This window comes from Coregonus clupeaformis, chromosome 15 (genome assembly GCF_020615455.1).
Source record: "Coregonus clupeaformis isolate EN_2021a chromosome 15, ASM2061545v1, whole genome shotgun sequence".
Taxonomy (NCBI): domain Eukaryota; kingdom Metazoa; phylum Chordata; class Actinopteri; order Salmoniformes; family Salmonidae; genus Coregonus; species Coregonus clupeaformis.
The window spans coordinates 35,976,024-35,998,722 of record NC_059206.1 but is presented as its reverse complement, the minus strand read 5'-3'; the positions used below and the strand labels follow the sequence as shown (position 1 = coordinate 35,998,722).

Sequence of the window (22,699 nt, the reverse complement as noted above, 5' to 3'; positions counted from 1 at the left end):
ATCCCGAAACATATTCCAGTTTATGCTAGCAAAACAGTCCTGTAGCTTAGCATCTGCGTCATCTGACCACTTCTTTATTGACCGAGTTTTTGCTTGTATGCAGGAATCAGGAGGATAGAATTATGGTCAGATTTGCCAAATGGAGGGCGAGGGAGAGCTTTGTACGTGTCTCTGTTTGTGGAATAAAGGTGGTCTAGATTTTTTTCCCCTCTGGTTGCATATTTAACATGCTGGTAGAAATGAGGTAAAATGGAGTTAAGTTTCCCTGGCCACTAGGAGCGCCGCCTCTGGATGAGGCGGCTGTTCTATCTTGCTGATGCAGAGTAAACCCCGCCATGTAAGGGTTGGGGTGAGGTGTGACCCAGGTGCGGTGCAGGATATACAGTAGGCAGTAGGCAGTGATGGTGAAACCAGGATCTTTACTGGTGGTCCCGAAGCCAAAATACAAAATAACGGACTTATCATGATAAAAGAAAGGCTGAGCAAATAAGTCTCCAAAAACCGTCTGACAGACAAAATACGAAATACTACATAAGACTGAAACAAATAACGAAACAGGGAGAACCCTTCTCAAGTACCTGTACACAGATCTCTGATCAGACACTGATTAGTACTGCTGGACATAGAGAAACTAGCAGAGAAAACTGAGCAAGGGAACACAGGGAAGTGAGGGCATAAATACAAAGGTGAACCGATAGACACAGGTGACACCAATAGGATGATGATTAGTTCCGACTGTGAGTGAGGAGGTGCCTAAGGTTGTCGGAGGATGACACCTAGTGGGTCGTTCCGGAACTGCGACCCCTCCTGTAACAGTGCCCCCCGGGGCCGGGAGACACCTGCGGTTGGCCTGATGTTGAGACCTGACCGAGGCCCGCTTAATCGTCGCCTGTACCTGCCTTCAGGTGCGGCGACAGCGACTGATGTGGGCCTGGACTGAAGGGACCGCCGCCTCCTCCTCTTGCTCTGGGAAGATTGGGGTTTGGTACCTGTATTGGCACTGGAAGGGGGACGAGCAAATAAGGGTGTTGTGGGCGTACTCCGCCCACGCCAGTCACTGACTCCACGTAGCTGGGTTGCTGGAGGCGTAGCACCTCAGCACCCCCTCCAGATCCTGGTTGATGCACTCCGTCTGCCCGTTCGACTGGGGAAGCCGGAAGACAAGCTGACAGAGGCGCCGAGGCAGGTGCCCTCGTGTGGGCATGGCGTCCGGCAGGAGATCGATAGCGCAGTCGAAAGGCCTGTGAGGAGGTAGGCCCTTGATTGAGATATTTTAGTGGACTATGAGATAAAACTGGGTTAATCAGGAACATAGTTATAATTCTTTGTTGCTGGGCCATGAACTTAATTGGGTAATTTCACTGTGTGTGTGTGTGGGTAAAGTGGGAATCTGACCTAGGGTCGAATTGATTGCCCAACCTTGTACAGGTCTACAATTTTATCCCTGATGTCCTTACACAGCTCTCCGGTCTTGGCCATTGTGGAGAGGTTGGAGTCTGTTTGATTGAGTGTGTGAACAGGTGTCTTTTATACAGGTAACGAGTTCAAACAGGTGCAGTTAATACAGGTAATGAGTGGAGAACAGGAGGGCTTCTTAAAGAAAAACTAACAGGTCTGTGAGAGCCGGAATTCTTACTGGTTGGTAGGTGATCAAATACTTACATCATGCAATAAAATGCAAATGAATGACTTAAAAATCATACAATGTGATTTTCTGGATTTTTTTTTGATTCCGTCTCTCACAGTTGAAGTGTACCTATGATAAATATTACAGACCTCTACATGCTTTGGAAGTTGGAAAACCTGCAAAATCGGCAGTGTATCAAATACTTGTTCTCCCCACTGTATAACTGGGGGAGAGAGAGAGAAAAAGTGTGCTACTCTGCAGACCGGCATCGGCTTTGTTGAAATTGTAATAAAGTCATTCTTAATTCTACAAAAACTCTGGAAGTATTTTGATTTGTAATAAAGTATAGTGATTATTTTCCACAACACACGCCTCTTACCTGCCAGGTCTGGGCCGGTGATGGAGTCTGTAGCCGCCGTCCTCCCGGTGGCAACCACCGCTAGGGCGGTAGATGGTTCGGAGTGCGGGACCTGGGGAAGAGGTGAGGACTGGTAGGTGGTCTGGGACAGTGGTTTGGGCTGATGAGTGGTCGGTGGAGACTGGAACAGGACGGGGGCGGAGCCTCCCTCCAGGATGAGCCGCCACGTGGACCAGTCTATCCAGGGTTTATGGGCGACCAGCCAGGGGTGCCCCAGGACAAGTGGACACTCCGGAGAGTCCACAATGAAAAACTGGATATCCTCCCATAGTCCCGCCGCCACCCAGACACGCACACAATGGTCCAGGCCCATGACCGGAACCGGCTCGGAGAGGGAGATTAATGGAACGCACCCCTCTTGGGCCAGCCCCGCATCCATCAGGTTTCCCGCGGCCCCAGAATCCACCAGTGCCTGCGCCTGACGCGCAGTGCGGGCCCACTGAACCCTGACGGGGAGAAAGGTCCGGGAGTCTCAGGAGTTGGGGTTTCGGTTCCGGCTCGCTAGCACCCCTCCCGATACTAGCGAGCCCCCCCATTTCCCGGACATGAGTCGCAGTGGTGACCTGCCTGGCCGCAGTACAGGCAACGTCCCTGGCGCAGACGCCTCTGCCTCTCCATCCTGGACAAGTGCACTGCCCCCAGCTGCGTAGCCTCCTCCTGAGGCGTTTCCTCCCTGAATCGGCGAAAGCCTATGGGTTGATAGGGGGATGCGGAGGCGCACTTTGCGTCATCCCTCTCTCATGCGCCCTCTCATGACGCTGATTGTCTACCCGCACCAGCGTTCGATGAGGCCTTTCAGTCGCTCAGGCAGCTCCCTGAAGGAGAGTTCGTCCTTCATCCCCGCCAACCAGGGCGACCTCCTCCCTTCCTGCCTCTCGAGCCCGGCCCGGAACTAGTCCCTCACCAAACGGTTACCCTGCCGACAGGCCGTGAGCCGCCTACCAGCCTCGTGCCCCGACACCAGCCGAGAGGTGTCGAACACCTTGCGTAGCTCCCGGGTGAATTGGTAGGAGTCGGAGCACGCCCGAGTTTGGTGCTCCCACTCCACGGTAGCCCATGAAAGGGCCCGACCCGTCAACAGAGTGATGATGTAGGCCACCTGGCCCTGCTCCGTCGGGAAGGAGGAGGGTTGTAGGCTGAATACCAGGGAGCACTGTGTGAGGAATTTCCTGCAGCCCTCTGGACGTCCGTCATACCTCTCCTGAGGTGGTAGGCGGGGTTCCCGCGATGTCGCAGGCGAGACTGGAGACGCCGCTGCTGCGGCTTCCGCTCCACCAGCTGCAGGGGCTTTTCGGGTGTCCACCCGGCTCTGCATGGCGATCGTCAGCTTGTGGAGATTCTCTGAGAATACATGTTTTGGAATATTTTTATTCTGTACAGGCTTTCTTCTTTTCACTCTATCTTTTTAGGTTAGTATTGTGGAGTAACTACAATGTTGTTGATCCATCCTCAGTTTTCTCCTATCACAGCCATTAAACTCTGTAACTGTTTTAAAGTCATCATTGGCCTCATGGGGAAATCCCTGAGCGGTTTCCTTCCTCTCCGGCAACTGAGTTAGGAAAGACGCCTGTATGGAAAACCTCCCTGGTCTTTGTGTTTGAATCTGTTTGAAATTCACTGCTTGACTGAGGGACCAGAGATGAGGTAGTCATTCAAAAATCATGTTAAACACTATGTGAGTCGATGCAACTTATTATGTGACTTGTTAAGCACAGTTTTACTCCTGAACATATTTAGGCTTGCCATAACAAAGGGTTTGAATACTTATTGACTCAAGACATTTCAGCTTTTCACTTTTTTATTAATGTGTAAAAATGTCTAAAAACGTAATTCCAATTTTGACATTATTGGGTATTGTGTATAGGCCAGTGACACAAAATCACCATTTAATCAATTTTAAATTCAGGCTGTAACACAACAAAATGGGGTTTGAATACTTTCTGAAGGCAATGTAGACTGTTCTCTCTGCAACCGTATGACAAGCGGTACGATTCACCAAGTCTGGAACCAACAGGACCCTGAACAGCTTCTACCCCCAAGCCATAAGACGTCTAAATAGTTACCCGGACAATCTGCATTGACAATTTTTGCAACCCAAATTTTACTCATCCCATTTATTTTAATTAACTAGGCAAGTCAGTTAAGAACAAATTCTTATTTACAATGACAGCCTACACCAGCAAAACCCGGACGACGCTGGGCCAATTGTGTGCCACCCTATGGGACTCCCAATCACGTCCGGTTGTGATACAGCCTGGAATCGAACCAGGGGATCTGTAGTGACACCTCAAGCACTGAGATGCAGTGCCTTAGACCGCTGCGCCACTCGGGAGCTCATGTTGCTACTGTTTACTATCTGTCCCTTTATTCCTAGTTATATGTACATATCTACCTCAATTACCTCGTACCCCTGCACATCGACTCAGTACTGGTACCCCTTGTATATAGCCAAGTTATTGTTACTCATTGTGTATCTATTATTACTTTTATTATTACGTGTTTTACTTTTCTATTATTTCTCTATTTTCTTTTTCTCTGCATTGTTGAGAAGGGCCCGTAAGTAAGCATTTCACTGTTAGACCACACCTGTTGTTTATGAATAAATGTTATTTTATTTGATACGTTCCCCCAACATTTTAATGGAGTCAGTCTGGGGTTCGCCAATAGCTAAACTCTTGTTGGTGATGATGACATGTCCATGTGCCATGTCCCCAAGGGTGTGAGACACCGAACCCAAGACTGCTGACTTGGTCTCTCTCACTTTCCCACTCCCTTCTTCTTTGTCTCTCTGATCTGTCTCATTTTTCTGTCTCTTTCTCTCTTTATCACTCTAAATTGGTCCTTTTTTAAAATCTGTTTTCACCTGTGTCACATTTTCTTACTTGCTTTCAGCTGTCCCTTTTTACAATACAATGTTAAGGCCTATGTTCATTTGTTATTGGTTTCCTTTCACAGCATCAAGGTGGTGCCATCTTACAATATTTATGATATCATATGAATACAGTACAGTATGTTAAATCGAATCACCTTAATTAATGTGTAATTATCACTCTATTCTCCCTGTGTTTAAGCCTTAAACCCACCCAAACCCTCTATGTCACAGACTGAGACAGTGACATGACCAACAGATTGATTGACATGACTCATAATCCCCATGGGCAGCTTGGCCCGTGGCAGAAACAGGACATAAGACATTTGCCAATCACAACGGCTGCTGCCTGCCCGGTCGCCCTAAATGTCCCCGTCTTGTTGCGTAGTCCCATGTGGCATGATGAGTCTGTCACCCTCAGTTTGGCTGGGCAGAAATCCTGCCTGTCTGTCTCTGTCTGTAGTACTCTGCTACATTGTGTTAATCTAACTGTTAGCTCTGGGTGGTGTCATCGTCTTTGAGTCGCTTTCAGCTCCCTTGCTTTTGCTTCAGAGTGGGCTGTTTTTGTGCAGTCAACCCAACCATAACAACATTTCATTTCATTCCGACCCTCACTTTGTGTGTGTGCTTTCTTTTCCTTTCCTTTCTTTTTTTCTCCTCCCCTCTCTGGCATATAGCTGTGACTTTAGGCTTCGGGGAGAATACTGTTCCATTCCATGTCTCTGCGCTTGCCTGCATGTTTTTATGTCCTATTTTCCCTTGATTTACCCAGTACACAGGGCTCACCAGTCACATCCTGGTAATAAGACTTCTTTCCCTGGTAACGCGTCAGTAAGCATCTGATGGGTTACTATATCCAAGGCACTGATGGTTAATGTGTTTTCTCGTCCTCTCTCTCATTCCCTTGTTCTCTCTTTCTCTTTCTTTCTCTGTCTCTCTCTCTCTTGCTCTCTCTCTCTCTCTGTCTGTCTCTCTCTATTTGGTGCAGCCTCTGCTCTGACCGCTTCGGTTAGAGGTAGCATTCCCTGATGGTTAGATGTGGTCAAGTGTGACAATGGGTCATTTTCAAATGCCCAAAAGCTGCTCTACCCTCCTCTCCAATTCACAGCCACATTTAAAATTAGCTTTAAACTGCATCTTACAGGGTCAGAGAGAAAGAGGGGAGGGGGGTTCCTTTCTGCATATACATCTTCCTTTCGATGCAAAACCCACCACTAGTGTGCGTGGCCGAGGAGCTCTACCCACTGGGCACACCACGTCATTTCAACGTGGAAATTTTGGTCATATTTGGTTGAGATGTTGATCAATGATATTTCAACCTTTAATCACCCACTCAAAAAGACAGCCAGAAGTTTGTTGAATTCCCAATGTGTTATCACTATGCTTTCGACCATCTAAAAGCCCAACCAAATTCCAATGGAAAAACAATGTCTGATTTTTGGTTTAGTTGTCATCTAAATGTATTATCAGTGCGCTTTCAACCATTTAAGTTCACAACAAAGTTAAAATGGGAATACATTATCATATATTTTGTATTTATAACAACTTAATGTGTTATCCATCTAATAGCACAACTATCATGGCTCAGGCTAAACCCAGATAATGAGGGGAGATGGGTGACACCTGGTGGGGGGTGGAGACAAGCACAAAGACAGGTGAAACAGATCAGGGTGTGACAACAACCAAATGACTTGGATTGCAGTTGAGATTACATTAAAAGTACATGTGCAAGTGATCAATGCTGTTCAAGATTCTGCACAGATTATTATAGCAATTGTGAATTGTAGACAAATTGTGAATCGTAGACAAATTGTAAATTGTAGACAAATTATTGACAAACTGGAATTAAAGCCAGACTAAGTCGTGCCACCAGAGTGGCACTGTTGCTGTCGTCCTCCGCTCTCTCGGACGGCGGCTCCACCCAGCTCCATCAGCTCGGGATCCGTGTCGGCCGTGGTGGGAATGGGCAGACCCCTTCCAGGATGTCCTCTGGCTGCCAGCAGGTTGTCCAAACGGATGGCCATGTCCACCAGTTGCGTGAAGGACAGCATGGTGTCCCGGCAGGCTAGCTCCGGTCGGACGTCCTCCCACAGATGGCACTGGAAAGGGCCTGCTCGTTCCACCCGGACCCCGCTGCAAGAGTCCGAAACTCCAACGCGAAATCCTGCGCGGTCCTCGTCCCCTGCCTCAGGTGGACCAGCTGCTCGCCCGCCTCTCGACCCTCGGCGGGTGATCGAAGATTGCCCAAAAGTTCTCCAACGCGGCTCCTCCTTCGTTCCAAACCGCGTTGGCCCACTCCAGAGCTTTCCCCGAGCGGCAGGAAACGAGGACGAACACCTTCTCCCACTCCTATGGGGCCGGCCTGATGCTGGAAAAGTAGAGCTCCAGTTGGAGGAGGAATCCTTGGCAGATCGCCGCCGTCCCGTCGAACTCCCGTGGTCGGGATACCTGGGTCCCTCCGGGTGCTGGGGTGTGGGTGGCTGGATCCAGTTGGCCAGCTGGTCTCGACAGATCGGGTCCTTTCCTCTCCAGGCGTTGGACGACCTGAAGAACCCGATCCATCGCTTCCCCCAAGCTGGCAAGCATCTTGGAATGCTCCTGGACCCGTGCCATGACTCCAGGCATGCGCTCCTCTCCCGCTGACTCCATAACGGGTGGGTGATTCCGTGATGAGTGTGATTAGAAGGAGTCAGGCGCAGGAGGGTAAATCACTGAATACAGAGTTTATTCCGTCGTACACAGTTGCGCTGGATAGCGACCACAAAATACAGGCACAGGGGAACAATCTACCCCGGCAATACAAGGTACGGGTAGCTCCAACAAAATACAGGGACAGGGGAAATATCTACCCCGGCAATACAAGGTACGAGTAGCTCCACCGAGCTACATTCAACTCACATAAAACAATCACCCACAAGGACAAGGGGGAAGAGGGAACACTTATACACGGACTAATGAGGGGATATGAACCAGGTGTGTGTAATTGACAAGACAAGACAAATGGAATGATGATAAATGGAGCGGCAGTGGCTAGTAAGCCGGTGACGACGAACGCTGAAGCCTGCCTGAACAAGGAGGGGAGGCAGCCTCGGCGGAAGTCGTGACAGACGTGAATTCAACATATGATTAACTTGAAGATTAAATTTGAAATCAACCAAAGCTTGAAACCCTAGGCCTATATATTATATTTAATTTTTTATTTAACCTTTATTTATCTAGGCAAGTCAATTAAGAACAAATTCTTATTTCCAATGATGGCCTACCCCTGCAAAACCCGGACGATGCTGGGCCAATTGTGTGCCGCCCTATGGGATATATGTATTGTCTATTTTTAATTTAACCTTGGGTTGAATTGAAACAATAGCTATTAATGACTCTGCAAATGCTACAGTGGGGAAAAAAAGTATTTAGTCAGCCACCAATTGTGCAAATTCTCCCACTTAAAAAGATGAGAGAGGCCTGTAATTTTCATCATAGGTACACGTCAACTATGACAGACAAAATGAGAAAAAAAATCCAGAAAATAACATTGTAGGATTTTTTATGAATTTATTTGCAAATTATGGTGGAAAATAAGTATTTGGTCAATAACAAAGGTTTCTCAATACTTTGTTATATACCCTTTGTTGGCAATGACACAGGTCAAACGTTTTCTGTAAGTCTTCACAAGGTTTTCACACACTGTTGCTGGTATTTTGGCCCATTCCTCTATGCAGATCTCTTCTAGAGCAGTGATGTTTTTGGGCTGTCGCTGGGCAACACAGACTTTCAACTCCCTCCAAAGATTTTCTATGGGGTTGAGATCTGGAGACTGGCTAGGCCACTCCAGGACCTTGAAATGCTTCTTACGAAGCCACTCCTTCGTTGCCCGGGCGGTGTGTTTGGGATCATTGTCATGCTGAAAGACCCAGCCACATTTCATCTTCAATGGTCCCTTTGCAGAAAAACAGCCCCAAAGCATGATGTTTCCACCCCCATGCTTCACAGTAGGTATGGTGTTCTTTGGATGCAACTCAGCATTCTTTGTCCTCCAAACATGACGAGTTGAGTTTTTACCAAAAAGTTCTATTTTGGTTTCATCTGACCATATGACATTCTCCCAATCCTCTTCTGGATCATCCAAATGCACTCTAGCAAACTTCAGACAGGCCTGGACATGTACTGGCTTAAGCAGGGGGACACGTCTGGCACTGCAGGATTTGAGTCCCTGGCGGCGTAGTGTGTTACTGATGGTAGGCTTTGTTACTTTGGTCCCAGCTCTCTGCAGGTCATTCACTAGGTCCCCCCGTGTGGTTCTGGGATTTTTGCTCACCGTTCTTGTGATCATTTTGACCCCACGGGGTGAGATCTTGCATGGAGCCCCCAGATCGAGGGAGATTATCAGTGGTCTTGTATGTCTTCCATTTCCTAATAATTGCTCCCACAGTTGATTTCTTCAAACCAAGCTGCTTACCTATTGCAGATTCAGTCTTCCCAGCCTGGTGCAGGTCTACAATTTAGTTTCTGGTGTCCTTTGACAGCTCTTTGGTCTTGGCCATAGTGGAGTTTGGAGTGTGACTGTTTGAGGTTGTGGACAGGTGTCTTTTATACTGATAACAAGTTCAAACAGGTGCCATTAATACAGGTAACGAGTGGAGGACAGAGGAGCCTCTTAAAGAAGAAGTTACAGGTCTGTGAGAGCCAGAAATCTTACTTGTTTGTAGGTGACCAAATACTTATTTCCACCATAATTTGCAAATAAATTCATTAAAAATCCTACAATGTGATTTTCTGGAATTGTTTTTCTCAATTTGTCTGTCATAGTTGACGTGTACCTATGATGAAAATTACAGGCCTCTCTCATCTTTTTAAGTGGGAGAACTTGCACAATTGGTGGCTGACTAAATACTTTTTTCCCCCACTGTAGGCCTAAATAGTATCATTGATGATATATGACATAAAGTATGGTGACATTTCATTTGCTTTGTTGAGTCTACTCTTTGGAATGACTTCGATAGTAACAGTGAATATATTTAGTTATTAAGAGATCTCTCAATAATCATTCTCATGATAGCACATAGGTAGTAGTCAGTGACAAATATCAAAGCTAATCTGGGCTTGGTTAAAACCCTGGATGGGAGACCAAATTAATAGCTGTAGATAGATCAACTCTCCAGTAGGAGGTGCTGCCCAGCCTATTGTCTTTTTCTGATAGTGGATAATGTTGAAGATGTTGTTTCAAAGGTAGAAATTCAACATTTAAATGACAGTTTAAGTCGATGACTTTTTTCAAATCCAGTGTATTTTCTAAAGTGGCAACCAACCATTCATGCCAATGAGAGAGAGAGAGAGAGAGAGAGAGAGAGAGAGAGAGAGAGAGAGAGAGAGAGAGAGAGAGGGGGGGGGGGGGGGGGGGGGGGGGGGGGGGGGGGGGGGGGGGGGGGGGGGGGGGGGGAGGGAGAGAGAGAGAGAGAGAGAGAGAGAGAGGAGAGAGAGGGAGAGAGAAGAGAGAGAGAGAGAGAGAGAGAGAGAGAGGTTGCTCCTGCATTTTTCATTATGTTTTTACCAAAATATATAGATTTAGAGTTAGATAAACTTTGATTCTTTGGCAGGGACATTTACAGGATGCTACCCTCCACAACCACAACTTAACCTTCACTCCAAACCTACAACCTGATTTTGGACGGAATTACCTGGAAGGCTTTCTATTACCAAGGATGATTATTCCCAAGCTATACAACAAATGTTCTGGCAAACAAACAGAAACCTGAAAACACCATCCAACCTGGAACTGAGTGAGTAATGTTTAGTCTGAAGCTATTTTTTACTTTCAAAAACCAAGAAGAAAAACACATTACAATGATATATTTTACTTAATAAGGACTGAATGCTAAGGCTACCAAGCTTGCTAGGACAAAGAGATACAACTTCAATTAGCACTGACGTGTGAAGTGTCATAGCCCTTGAGCCCAACAATAATAATATGCCATTTAGCAGACGCTTTTATCCAAAGCGACTTACAGTCATGCGTGCATACATTTTTGTGTATGGGTGGTCCCGGGGATCGAACCCACTACCTTGGCGTTACAAGCGCCGTGCTCTACCAGCTGAGCTACAGAGGACCACAATGGCAGGAGAGTCGCACAGTCTACCCCAACCAAATGGAGAGACCTTAGAAGCTCCCTCCCGCTGTTAAGAGGCAATTCAAATACAGTACCCTCTGTATGTAAAGAATGATAAGACACAAAAATTGTACAAAATGAAGCTCCTTATGGAATATCAAGAGACACTTTTTGCTGACTTTTATAAAAATGGGAACATAAGCAATCTTATCTTCCACACAGACCATCCCCTGGCATGGCACAGTGCTATATTAGCACACTACCCCTCTGTTAAGAGGGGGGGTGTTAGCGATGGGTGGAAACTCATGATACTTGACAACGAGGACTCTGAGTCAGCTAATATAAATCTCTATAAATCTGGAACAGTATTGGTACAGGGCAACTCCAAACAGTTTCAGCTGGACTTTCATCTAATCAAAGAAATAGCTCAGCAGGAGAAGCTCTCCCTTGAGAAAGATACCCCCACCCCGAGCGGGTCAGACCAGACCTCTTTATTAAATAACCCTACAGACAAGCAACCCCAAGTGGAAAGTCAACTTCCCAGCACAGACTACCACTCCCTCATTGAAATGAAAGATACATTCACCCAGCTGGAGGTAAGGCAGGTGGAGCTGGAACAGCAGGTGATTAAACTCCAGTCAGCACAGACCCAGACAACAGTCCAGCACAACAACACCCCCTTAACTAGACCTGGAGAGCTGGAGGTGGAGAGAGACATTACATTTACATTTTTAGTCATTTAGCAGACGCTCTTATCCAGAGCGACTTACAGTTAGACATGTCTGCACTCTGGACTGTGGTGAGACAACATCAACAGGAGGAAGAGCAGGAGAAGAACAGAGCACTAGAGGAGAGTATCAGAGTGCTGAAGGAGAAGGTGAGAACGATGACGAGTGACAGAGAACAACCCGTTAGAGTTCTGGCCACCCCCGCAGAGAATCCAGCAGAACAGCCCACCTCAGATCCTGACCAAAGTCTCAACCCTGCAGCAGAACAGTACACCCTAGACCCTGACCATAGCCTCGACATCACAGCCGGACAAACAAATGAAGAACCCCAAGCCCAGGGGATCCCAACCCCTCTGAGCACCACCCCGTCAGCCACTCTGATAGCCCTCCTGACGACCCCCCCACCCCACACCCACTGAGGACATACACAAGCCACAGATTGTACTCCTTATGGACTCAAATGGGAAATACATACAAGAAAGTAAACTTTTCCCCAAACACACAGTGTCTAAACTCTGGTGTCCAAACACCCAGCGCACCCTTCTGTCTGAGGACCAACTAGGATCACCCAGCCACATGATAATACACACAGGCACAAACGACCTGAGAACACAGCAGGAAAGGGTGGCCACAGCACTCAAGGGAGTGATAGAAAAAGCTTCTTCTACTTTCCCCAATGCACAAGTGGTTATCTCAACCCTGCTACCATGAAAATACTTCCACCATGCTACCATAGAGTAGGTAAACGCAAGTATTTCCTGTGACTGTGACTCAAAACCAAATGTCTACCTGGCCCACCTTCGCCCGGACCCTAAAGGATATCGCCCTCAACCACAGACCCAACACCTAACACAGGAACAACAGATCAACAGACACCCTGCCCAGACCAGCGAGACACTCTCCTAGACCTGCCGGACCCCTCCCCGGACCTACACATAGAGGACCCCCGCCAAGAGGCCCTACATCCAGACCACAGCACCACCAGCCACATCCACCCACCCACCCCCACCCCAACCAATGAACACCCCCCCAAGTCAACCATGCCCACAACCCATTTAGGCCCCCTCAGATCAGACCTATGCCCCTCCTACCCACCCCATGCCCACCACTCCCGCAAAGAGGGCCTCAACATGAAAGTCACACATACGCCCAAGCCGTGAGCAGGCAAACAGGCCCAACCCCCACTCTTACACTAGCCCAAGCCAACGGCATGTACCAGATGCTCAGCAGGCTCTGCTCACAATTACTGGCCTGAGGCCAAACCAAACGACCAACAACATTAGACACTTTATGGAACACAAAGCCTTCACTATCTCATCCTGGAATATCCAAGGCCTGAGGTCATCTGCCTTTGGCCTAAAGAGCAGGAACCTGGACAGAAATTGTCATCCTACAAGAAACATGGTATAGAGGAGACAGACCCACTGGTTGCCCTCTAGGTTACAGAGAGCTGGTAGTCCCATCCACCAAACTACAAGGTGTGAAACAGGGAAGGGACTCAGGGGGTATGCTAATTTGATATAGAGCAGACCTAACTCACTCTATTAAAATTAATCAAAACAGGAACGTTTGACGTTTGGCTAGAAATTCAAAAGGAAATTATCTCAACAGAGAAAAATGTCCTCCTGTGTGCTACCTATATCCCCCCACTAGAATCCCCACTCTTTAATGAAGACAGCTTCTCCATCCTGGAGGGGGAAATCAATCATTTCCAGACCCAGGGACATGTACTAGTCTGTGGTGACCTAAATGCCCGAACTGGACAAGAACCTGACACCCTCAGCACACAGGGGGACAAACACCTACCTGGAGGTGACAGCATTCCCTCCCCCATATGCCCCCCTAGGCACAACTACGACAACATAACCAACAAAAACGGGTCACAACTCCTGCAGCTCTGTCGCACACTGGGTATGTACATAGTCAATGGTAGGCTTCGAGGGGACTCCTATGGTAGGTACACCTATAGCTCATCTCTTGGCAGTAGTACTGTAGACTACTTTATCACTGACCTCAACCCAGAGTCTCTCAGAGCATTCACAGTCAGCCCACTGACACCCCTATCAGACCACAGCAAAATCACAGTTTACTTGAACAGAGCAATACTCAATCATGAGGCATCAAAGCCAAAGGAACCGAATAATATTAAGAAATGCTATAGATGGAAGGAAAGTAGTGTCGAAACCTACCAAAAAACAATTAGGCAACAACAAATTCAATCCCTTTTAGACAACTTCCTGGACAAAACGTTCCATTGTAATAGTGAAGGTCTAAACGTGGCAGTAGAAAACCTAACAGTCTATTTTACCTCTCAGGTTCCCTATCAAATCAAAAAACTCGAACAGAAAACCGAAGAAAAGTAACAATGACAAATGGTTTGATGAAGAATGCAAAAACCTAAGAAAGAAATTGAGTAACCTATCCAACCAAAAACATAGAGACACTGAAAACCTGAGCCTACTGTGGTGAATCACTAAAACAATACAGAAATACACTACTGAAAAAGAAGGAACAGCATGTCAGAAATCAGCTCAATGTAATTTAAGAATCCATAGACTCTAACCACTTCTGGGAAAATTGGAAAACACTAAACAAACAACAACACGAAGAGCTATCTATCCAAAACGGAGATGTATGGGTAAACTACTTCTCCAATCTTTTTGGCCCTATAACAAAGAACAAATAGCAAAAACTACATGATCAAATGCAAATCTTAGAATCAACTATTAAAGACTACCAGAACCCACTGGATTCTCCAATTACATTGAATGAACTACAGGACAAAATACAAACCCTCCAACACAAAAAGGCCTGTGGTGTTGATGATATCCTCAATGAAATGATAAAATGTACAGACCACAAATTCAAATTGGCTATACTTAAACTCTTTAACATCATCCTTAGCTCTGGCATCTTCCCCAATATTTGGAACCAAGGACTGATCACCCCAATCCACAAAAGTGGAGACAAATTTTACCCCAATAACTACCGTTGGATATGCGTCAACAGCAACCTTGGGAAATCCTCTGCCTTATCTTTAACAGCAGACTAGTTAATTTCCTCAGTGAAAACAATGTACTGAGCAAATGTCAAATTGGCTTTTTTTACCAAATTACCGTATGACAGACCATGTATTCACCCTGCACACCCTAATTGACAAACAAACAAACCAAAACAAACGCAAAGTCTTCTCATGCTTTGTTGATTTCAAAAAAGCTTTTGACTCAATTTGACATGAGGGTCTGCTATACAAATTGATGGAAAGTTGGGGTTGGGGAAAATCATACGACATTATTAAATCCATGTACACAAACAACAAGTGTGCGTTTAAAATTGGCAAAGAACACACACATTTCTTTCCAAAGGGCCGTGGGGTGAGACAGGGGTGCAGTTTAAGCCCCACCCTCTTCAACATATATAAAAAACGAATTGGCGAGGGCACTAGAACAGTCTTCAGCACCAGGCCTCACCCTACTAGAATCTGAAGTCAAATGTCTACTGTTTGCTGATGATCTGGTGCTTCTGTCACCAATCTACAGCAGCACCTAGATCTTCACACAGATTCTGTCAGACCTGGGCCCTGACATTAAATCTCAGTATGACAAAAATAATGGTGTTCCAAAAAAGGTCCAGTTGCCAGGACCACAAATAAAAAATTCCATCTAGACACCTTTGCCCTAGAGCACACAAAAAACAATACATACCTCGGTCTAAACATCAGTGCCACAGGTAACTTCCACAAACTGGGAACGATCTGAGAGACAAGGCAAGAAGGGCCTTCTATTCCATCAAAAGGAACATACAATTCGACATAACAATTAGGATCTGGCTAAAAATACTTGAATCAGTTATAGAACCCATTGCCCTTTATGGTTGTGAGGTCTGGGGTCTGCTCACCAACCAGGAATTCACAAAATGGGACAAACACCAAATTTAGACTCTGCATGCAGAATTCTGCAAAACTATCCTCTGTGTACAATGAAAAACACAAAATAATTCATGCAGAATTAGGCTAATACCCGCTAATTATCAAAATCCTGAATAGAGACGTTTAGTTCTATAACCACATAAAAGGAAGCGATTCCCAAACCTTCCATAACAAAGCCATCACCTACAGAGAGATGAACTTGGAGAAGAGTCCCTTAAGCAAGCTGGTCCTGGGGCTCTCTTCACAAACACAAACAGACCCCACAGAGCCCCAGGACAACAACACAATTAGACCCAACCAAATCATGAGAAAACAAAAAGAGAATTACTTGACACATTGGAAAGAATTATCAAAAAAACTGAGCAAACCAGAATGCTATTTGCCCTAAACAGAGAGTACAGAGTGGCAGACTACCTGACCACTGTGACTGACCAAAACTTAAGGAAAGCTTTGACTATGTACAGACTCAGTGAGCATAGCCTTGCTATTGAGAAAGGCCGCCGTGGGCAGACCTGGCTCTCAAGAGAAGACAGGCTATGTGCACACTGCCCACAAAATTGTTACAGGAGGGGGTCGCAGTTCCAGAGCGACACACTAGGTGTCATCCTCAGACAACCTTAGGCACCTCCTCACTCACAGTGTGGACTAATCATTATCTTATTGGTGTGACCTGTGTCTACCTGTTCACCTGTGTATTTATGCCCTCACTTCCCTGTGTTCCCTTACTCTGCCAGTTCTCTATGCCAAACAGTACTAATCAGTGTCTGATTGCGAGACGTATGTACAGGTACTTGAGAAGTGTTCTCCCTGTTTCATTGTTGTTTTCAGTCATAGTTAGTGTTTCGTATGTTTGCTGTCAGCCTGTTTTTGGAGACCAATTAGCGATAAGTCAGTTATTTTGTATACTGGTTTTGGGACCAATAGTATAGATCCTTGTTTCATCATCTCTGCCTACTGCCTACTGTCTATCCTGCACCGCACCTGGGTCACACCTCACACCAACCCTTACAGAAAACAGAGCCAATATGGACCCAGCGGAGGCAGCACAGCATTGCAGCGCATTGGCAACGCAGGGAGCAATGCTGAACCAGCATGACCGCAGCCTGCAGCAGATCACTGAGAATCTCCGCCAGCTGACGATTGCCGTTTAGAGCCGGGTGGACACCCAACCAGCCCCGGCAGCTGGCGGAGCGGAAGCCTCGGCAGCAGCATCTCCAGTCTCGCCTGCGACATCGTGGGAACCCTGCCTACCACCTCTAAAGAGGTACGAAGGACGTCCAGAGGGCTGCAGGAATTCCTCTCCCAGTGTTCCCTGGTATTCAGCCTACAACCTTCCTCCTTCCCGACGGAGCAGGGCCGGATGGCATACATTATCACTCTGTTGATGGGTCGGGCAATATCCTGGGCTACCACGGAGGGGGAGAGCCAAACTCTGGCGTGCTCCGACTCCTACCAATTCACCCGGGAGCTACGCAAGGTGTTCGACACTTCTCGGGTGGTGTTGGGGCACGAGGCCTGGAGGCGGCTCACATCCTGTCAGCAGGGTGACCGTTCGGTGGCGGACTACTCCGTGGAGTTCCGGACCCGGGCTCGAGAGGCAGGATGGGAGGAGGCCGCCCTGGCCGTCCTTTACGTGCAAGGGCTATCGGAGGGGATGAAGGGCAAACTCTCATTCAGGGAGCTGCCTGAGCGACTGGACGGCCTCGTCAACCTCTCAGTGTGGGTAGACAATTGGCGTCGTGAGAGGGTGCATGAGAGAGGGATGACGCAAGGAGCGCTTGTCCAGGATGGAGAAGCAGAGACGTCTGTGCCAGGGACGTTGCCTGTACTGCGACCAGGCAGGTTACAACTGCGACTCATGCCCAGAGAAGCCGGGAAACAGGAGGGCTCGCTAATTTCGGGAGGGGTGCTAGCGAGACGGAACCGAAACATTAACCCCAGACCCCAGACTCCCAGACTTTTCTCCCCGTCAGGGTTCAGTGGGCCCGAGCTGTGCATCAGGCGCATGCACAGGTGGATTCAGGGGCCACGGGAAACCTGATGGACGCAGGGCTGGCCAAGGGTGGAGTGTTCCGTTACTCTGTCTCTCCGAGCCTTTTCCGGTCATGGGCCTTGAAGGCCGGCCGTTGGAGTCAGGCTTCATCACCCGGCGCACTATCCCCGTGCGTGTCCGGGTGGCAGGGGGGCTATGGGAGGATACCTAGTTTTTTATTGTGGACTCTCTGGATAGTCCCCTCGTCCTCAGCCACCCCTGGCTGGTCGCACACAAACCCCGGATAGACTGGTCCACGGGGGCGGCTCATCCTGGAGGGAGGCCAAGATCTCGCGATACATGGCCCCATCCATCCTCCCCTCAACACGGTGCAGTCGTCCTGTCCCCTTTGCAGAAAAGCATCCCCAAAGAATGATGTTTCCACCTCCATGCTTCACGGTTGGGAGGGTGTTCTTGGGGTTGTACTCATCCTTCTTCTTCCTCCAAACATGGCGAGTGGAGTTTAGACCAAAAAGCTCAATTTTTGTCTCATCAGACCACATGACCTTCTCTCATTCCTCCTCTGGATCATCCAGATGGTCATTGGCAAACTCCAGATGGGCCTGAACATGCGCTGGCTTGAGCAGGGGGACCTTGCGTGCGCTGCAGGATTTTAATCCATGATGGCGTAGTGTGTTACTAATGGTTTTCTTTGAGACTGTGGTCCCAGCTCTCTTCAGGTCATTGACCAGGTCCTGCCGTGTAGTTCTGGGCTGATCCCTCACCTTCCTCATGATCATTGATGCCCCACGAGGTGAGATCTTGCATGGAGCCCCAGACCGAGGGTGATTGACCGTCATCTTGAACTTCTTCCATTTTCTAATAATTGCGCCAACAGTTGTTGCCTTCTCACCAAGCTGCTTGCCTATTGTCCTGTAGCCCATCCCAGCCTTGTGCAGGTCTACAATTTTATCCCTGATGTCCTTACACAGCTCTCTGGTCTTGGCCATTGTGGAGAGGTTGGAGTCTGTTTGATTGAGTGTGTGGACAGGTGTCTTTTATACAGGTAAAGAGTTCAAACAGGTGCAGTTAATACAGGTAATGAGTGGAGAACAGGAGGGCTTCTTAAAGAAAAACTAACAGGTCTGTGAGAGCCGGAATTCTTACTGGTTGGTAGGTGATCAAATACTTACGTCATGCAATAAAATGCAAATGAATTACTTAAAAATCATACAATGTGATTTTCTGGATTTCTCACAGTTGAAGTGTACCTATGATAAAAATGACAGACCTCTACATGCTTTGTAAGTAGGAAAACCTGCAAAATCGGCAGTGTATCAAATACTTGTTCTCCCCACTGTATGTACAGGTACTTGAGAAGTATTCTCCCTTTCATTGTTGTTTTCAGTCATAGTTAGTATTTCGTATGTTTCCTGTCAGCCTGTTTTTGGAGACCAAAAACAGGCTGACATTTATTTTTATTTTTTTGTGACAATTCAGTTATTTTGTATCCTGGTTTTGGGTCCACCAGTAAAGATCCTTGTTTCACCATCTCTGCCTACTGCCTACTGTCTATCCTGCACTGCACCTGGGTCACACCTCACACCAACCCTTACACAAAATGAGGTGGAAACTGAGCTGCGCTTCCTAACCTCCTGCCAAATGTATGACCAAATTAGAGACACATATTTCCAACAGATTACACAGATCCACAAAGAATTTGAAAGCAAACCCAATTTTGATAAACTCCCTTATCTACTGGGTGAAATACCACAGTATGCCATCACAGCAGCAAGATTTGTGACCTGTTGCCACAAGGAAAGGGCAACCAGTGAAAAACAAACACCATTGTAAATACAATCCATATTTATGTATATTAATGTATATTTATTTTCCCATTTGTACTTTAACTATTTGCACATTGTTGAAACACTGTATATAGACATAATATGACATTTGACATGTCTTTATTCTTTTGGAACTTCTGATTGTAAGTTTATTTCACTTTTGTTTTCTATCTACTTCACTTGCTTTGGCAATGTTAACATACGTTTCCCATGATAATAAAGCCCTTAAATTGAATTGAAATTGAATTGAAAGAGAGCGAGAGAGCGAGAGCGAGAGAGAGAGAGAGATCACAATCTCAGTTAAATCGTATTTATTGGTTTAGTCTTCAGAATATTTTTTATTGAATTTAAACATAATTTCACACTCCTCTATGTTTCAGCCATAATATTTATGTTGATTTCAGCCATATTATTAGAAGAAAAAAGCATCTGCTATGTCTGTCGTTGAAATATACGCTACTGCACTTCATGACCCGGGGCTTTTTCGAGCCATGAAACCTCATCAGATACTTATCATTGTGTGAGTGTCACAGTGTTTTCAACACCCCCTCTCTCCCATTGACACCCAAGGCAACGTGTGTTTTGGTGCGCAGCACTACCATTATGGCCTCATCCTTAAACGACTATAAAAGAAGTCTGCTTGATGGAGAGAACATTCTCTCGTTCTCTCCATCAAGTGTTTATTTGTTTGGGGTGTGAAAGGAGGGCCAGGATGTCAAGAGAGTGAGGAGTGCTTCCACGATACTTGGGGAGAGAGAGAGAGGTGTTTTATGGCCCAACAGCGCTGTGGCAAGATTGACTGACTGTGGCCAATGGCCAAGACTATTCATTCCTCCTCACACATCTCTCACTTACTCTCTCCCTCTCTCTTTCTCTCTCACGATCGTTCTCACTCTCACTCTCTCCTTGACTCTCATTTACACTCCAACTCTTTCTTTCTCATTATTTCTGTCTCCCCTAGTTTTTTTATCCTCCTCTCTCTCCCTCTCCCTCTCCCTCTCCCTCTCCCTCTCCCTCTCCCTCTCCCTCTCCCTCTCCCTCTCCCTCTCCCTCTCCCTCTCCCTCTCACTCTCCATCTCGTACATTCTCCCCATTTCTTCAGTGCCCCCCTCACTGTTTAGAGGCTGTTCCTGGTGTGTTGTCACGCTGGCTGTCAGTCCTGTGTGCCAGGAGGTGTGTGTGTGTCCCTTCACTCTGTGTGATTAATGGTCATCCAGACAAAGGGCCGATGGGTGTGCAGGTTGGCTCTCTGGGGCCCTTCTGAGTTGTGATTAAAGTGACGAAACTTTTAGGCTCCTGCTTGAAGCTCGCCCGTTACCCTGGCAACCCGCCTGCGGGATGGGAGAATGTCCTCAGGGTGAACGACATGGTTGTAGGAGAACTAACTGTGGCAGGGCAGTGTGTGTGTGTGTGTGTGTGTGTGTGTGTGTGTGCGCTTCTGTGTTTTATGGATGTGTGTGTCTGTGCTAATGCGATTATGATAACTCCTCACGAGGCTAGCGCAATGCTGGGGAGGAGAGGGGGGTGTTTCCATGGGGTGGATGAGTTTGAAATCAAATCTCACCATCTGCGTGAGGATTGAGAGGGAGAGAGAGAGAAAGAGAGAGATAGTGAAATATAGAGCAGGAAAGAGGGAGAATGGCAAAGAGCATAAGAAAGTAAGAGAGAGTGTATCTCTGTATAGAGTGACGAAGGGGAGAGAGATACAGTTCTATGTATAAGAAAGAGAGAGAGAGGCAGGGAGAGAGAGTTGCAGCTCTATGTAAAGAGAGTGAGGGAGGGAGGGAGGGTAGAAAGGAGGGATGGAGGAAAGGAGGGAGGGGGTGCAGGCATCAGCATTGTGGGCCAGCTGAATGCTGCCTTTATGAGGAATGGTTAAAAGGACATTGGGGGCGAGGCCCCGTCACCATGGTAACCTCACAGGAGCCCTCGAAGGAGAGATAATGGAGTGAGAGGGAAGTTCCTTTTCTTTTTACCCCCTCCCTCTCTCTCTCTCTCTCTCTCTCTCTCTCTCTCTCTCTCTCTCTCTCGTGTTCCTCTCCTCTCTTGGCTAGTTGGGCGCAACCTCACACCTTAGCGGAGTTTCCCAGAGTTGGTAGTTCTGTTTGTGCCTTATTAGAGGGTCCTAACTGATGACCCTCTAACAACTAACAACACACACCAAGGCTGACCAGCACAGGCTTCATCCATTGCCTTGTAACATACAGAGCCTTTTTTGGCTGCAACATATTGCTGTTGTCTTTGGTGGCATCAAATTTGGGACTTTATCTTGTATCTGCAATATATTGAGGAGTTTTTTGGTGGCATCTTGTAGAGAAGAAGAGCAAGTCCCCCTGTTGGTGCCCTGACGGTCCAGAGAAGCAGAGATGTTCTCTAAAGGCAGTGTCTCAGCTCGTGACTCTTTTGTCTTTCTTTCAGAGGCTGCGTTGTCAAACCATGGTGCCAACCCCGAGACCACAAACCCTGAGAATATGCAATGCTTAACGGTGAGTGACTCTTTTAGAACTTTCTCTGTATGTGACTTGTGCCTGTATGTACTGTATATCGGGTTATCTGTGCGAAACATGGAGCTGTGGTGAAAGTAGTGTGTGTTTGAGTGTGTGTGTTTGAGTGTGTGTGTGTGCGTGAGCTAGAGTCTCTTTTGCGTGTGATTGTAAGTGTGTTTGCATGCATGTGTTTGTGTGTGTGCATTATTTATAGCTAGGCTTTGTGTGCAGATGTTAAGAATATTCCAGAATGTTGTGAAGTATGTAACAAATAAGACGATATTGTATCACGTGTTGCACAGAGTTACCATGGACTTGTAAATAGAAGCATACACATGCAAGGTGTAGGCCATGACAGACAAGTAGTGTAATGTTGCAATTGGTCGCATGCATGTGAGTCATACTGAGAAGAGAGGCTTGTTGTTGATATTGAGAGAGAGAGAGAGCGAGAGAGAGCGAGAGAGAGAGCGAGAGAGAGAGCGAGAGAGAGAGAGAGAGCGAGAGAGCGAGAGAGAGAGAGAGAGAGAGAGAGAGAGAGAGAGAGAGAGAGAGAGAGAGAGAGAGAGAGAGAGAGAGAGAGAGAGAGAGAGAGAGAGAGAGAGAGAGAGAGAGAGAGAGAGAGAGAGAGAGAGAGAGAGAGAGAGAGAGAGAGAGCATGCCCAGTCTATCGTTTGTGATGGTCATTCTCTGACCATGTTCTTAGAGAGCAGGAGATAGAGATAG

At 47.0% G+C, this 22,699-nt stretch overlaps 1 protein-coding gene across 1 annotated transcript in view; it reads left to right on the top strand.

Annotated features, from left to right (window-relative positions):
- LOC121583482 (regulator of G-protein signaling 3-like) overlaps window positions 1-22,699 on the top strand; it is a 57,717-nt gene that overhangs the window by 23,415 nt on the left and 11,603 nt on the right. The window contains exon 2 of the mRNA XM_041899632.2: window positions 21,909-21,976. Coding sequence (XP_041755566.1) covers window positions 21,962-21,976 — 15 coding nt within the window. The 5' untranslated portion in view covers window positions 21,909-21,961. The remainder of the gene's footprint in view (window positions 1-21,908; window positions 21,977-22,699) is intronic.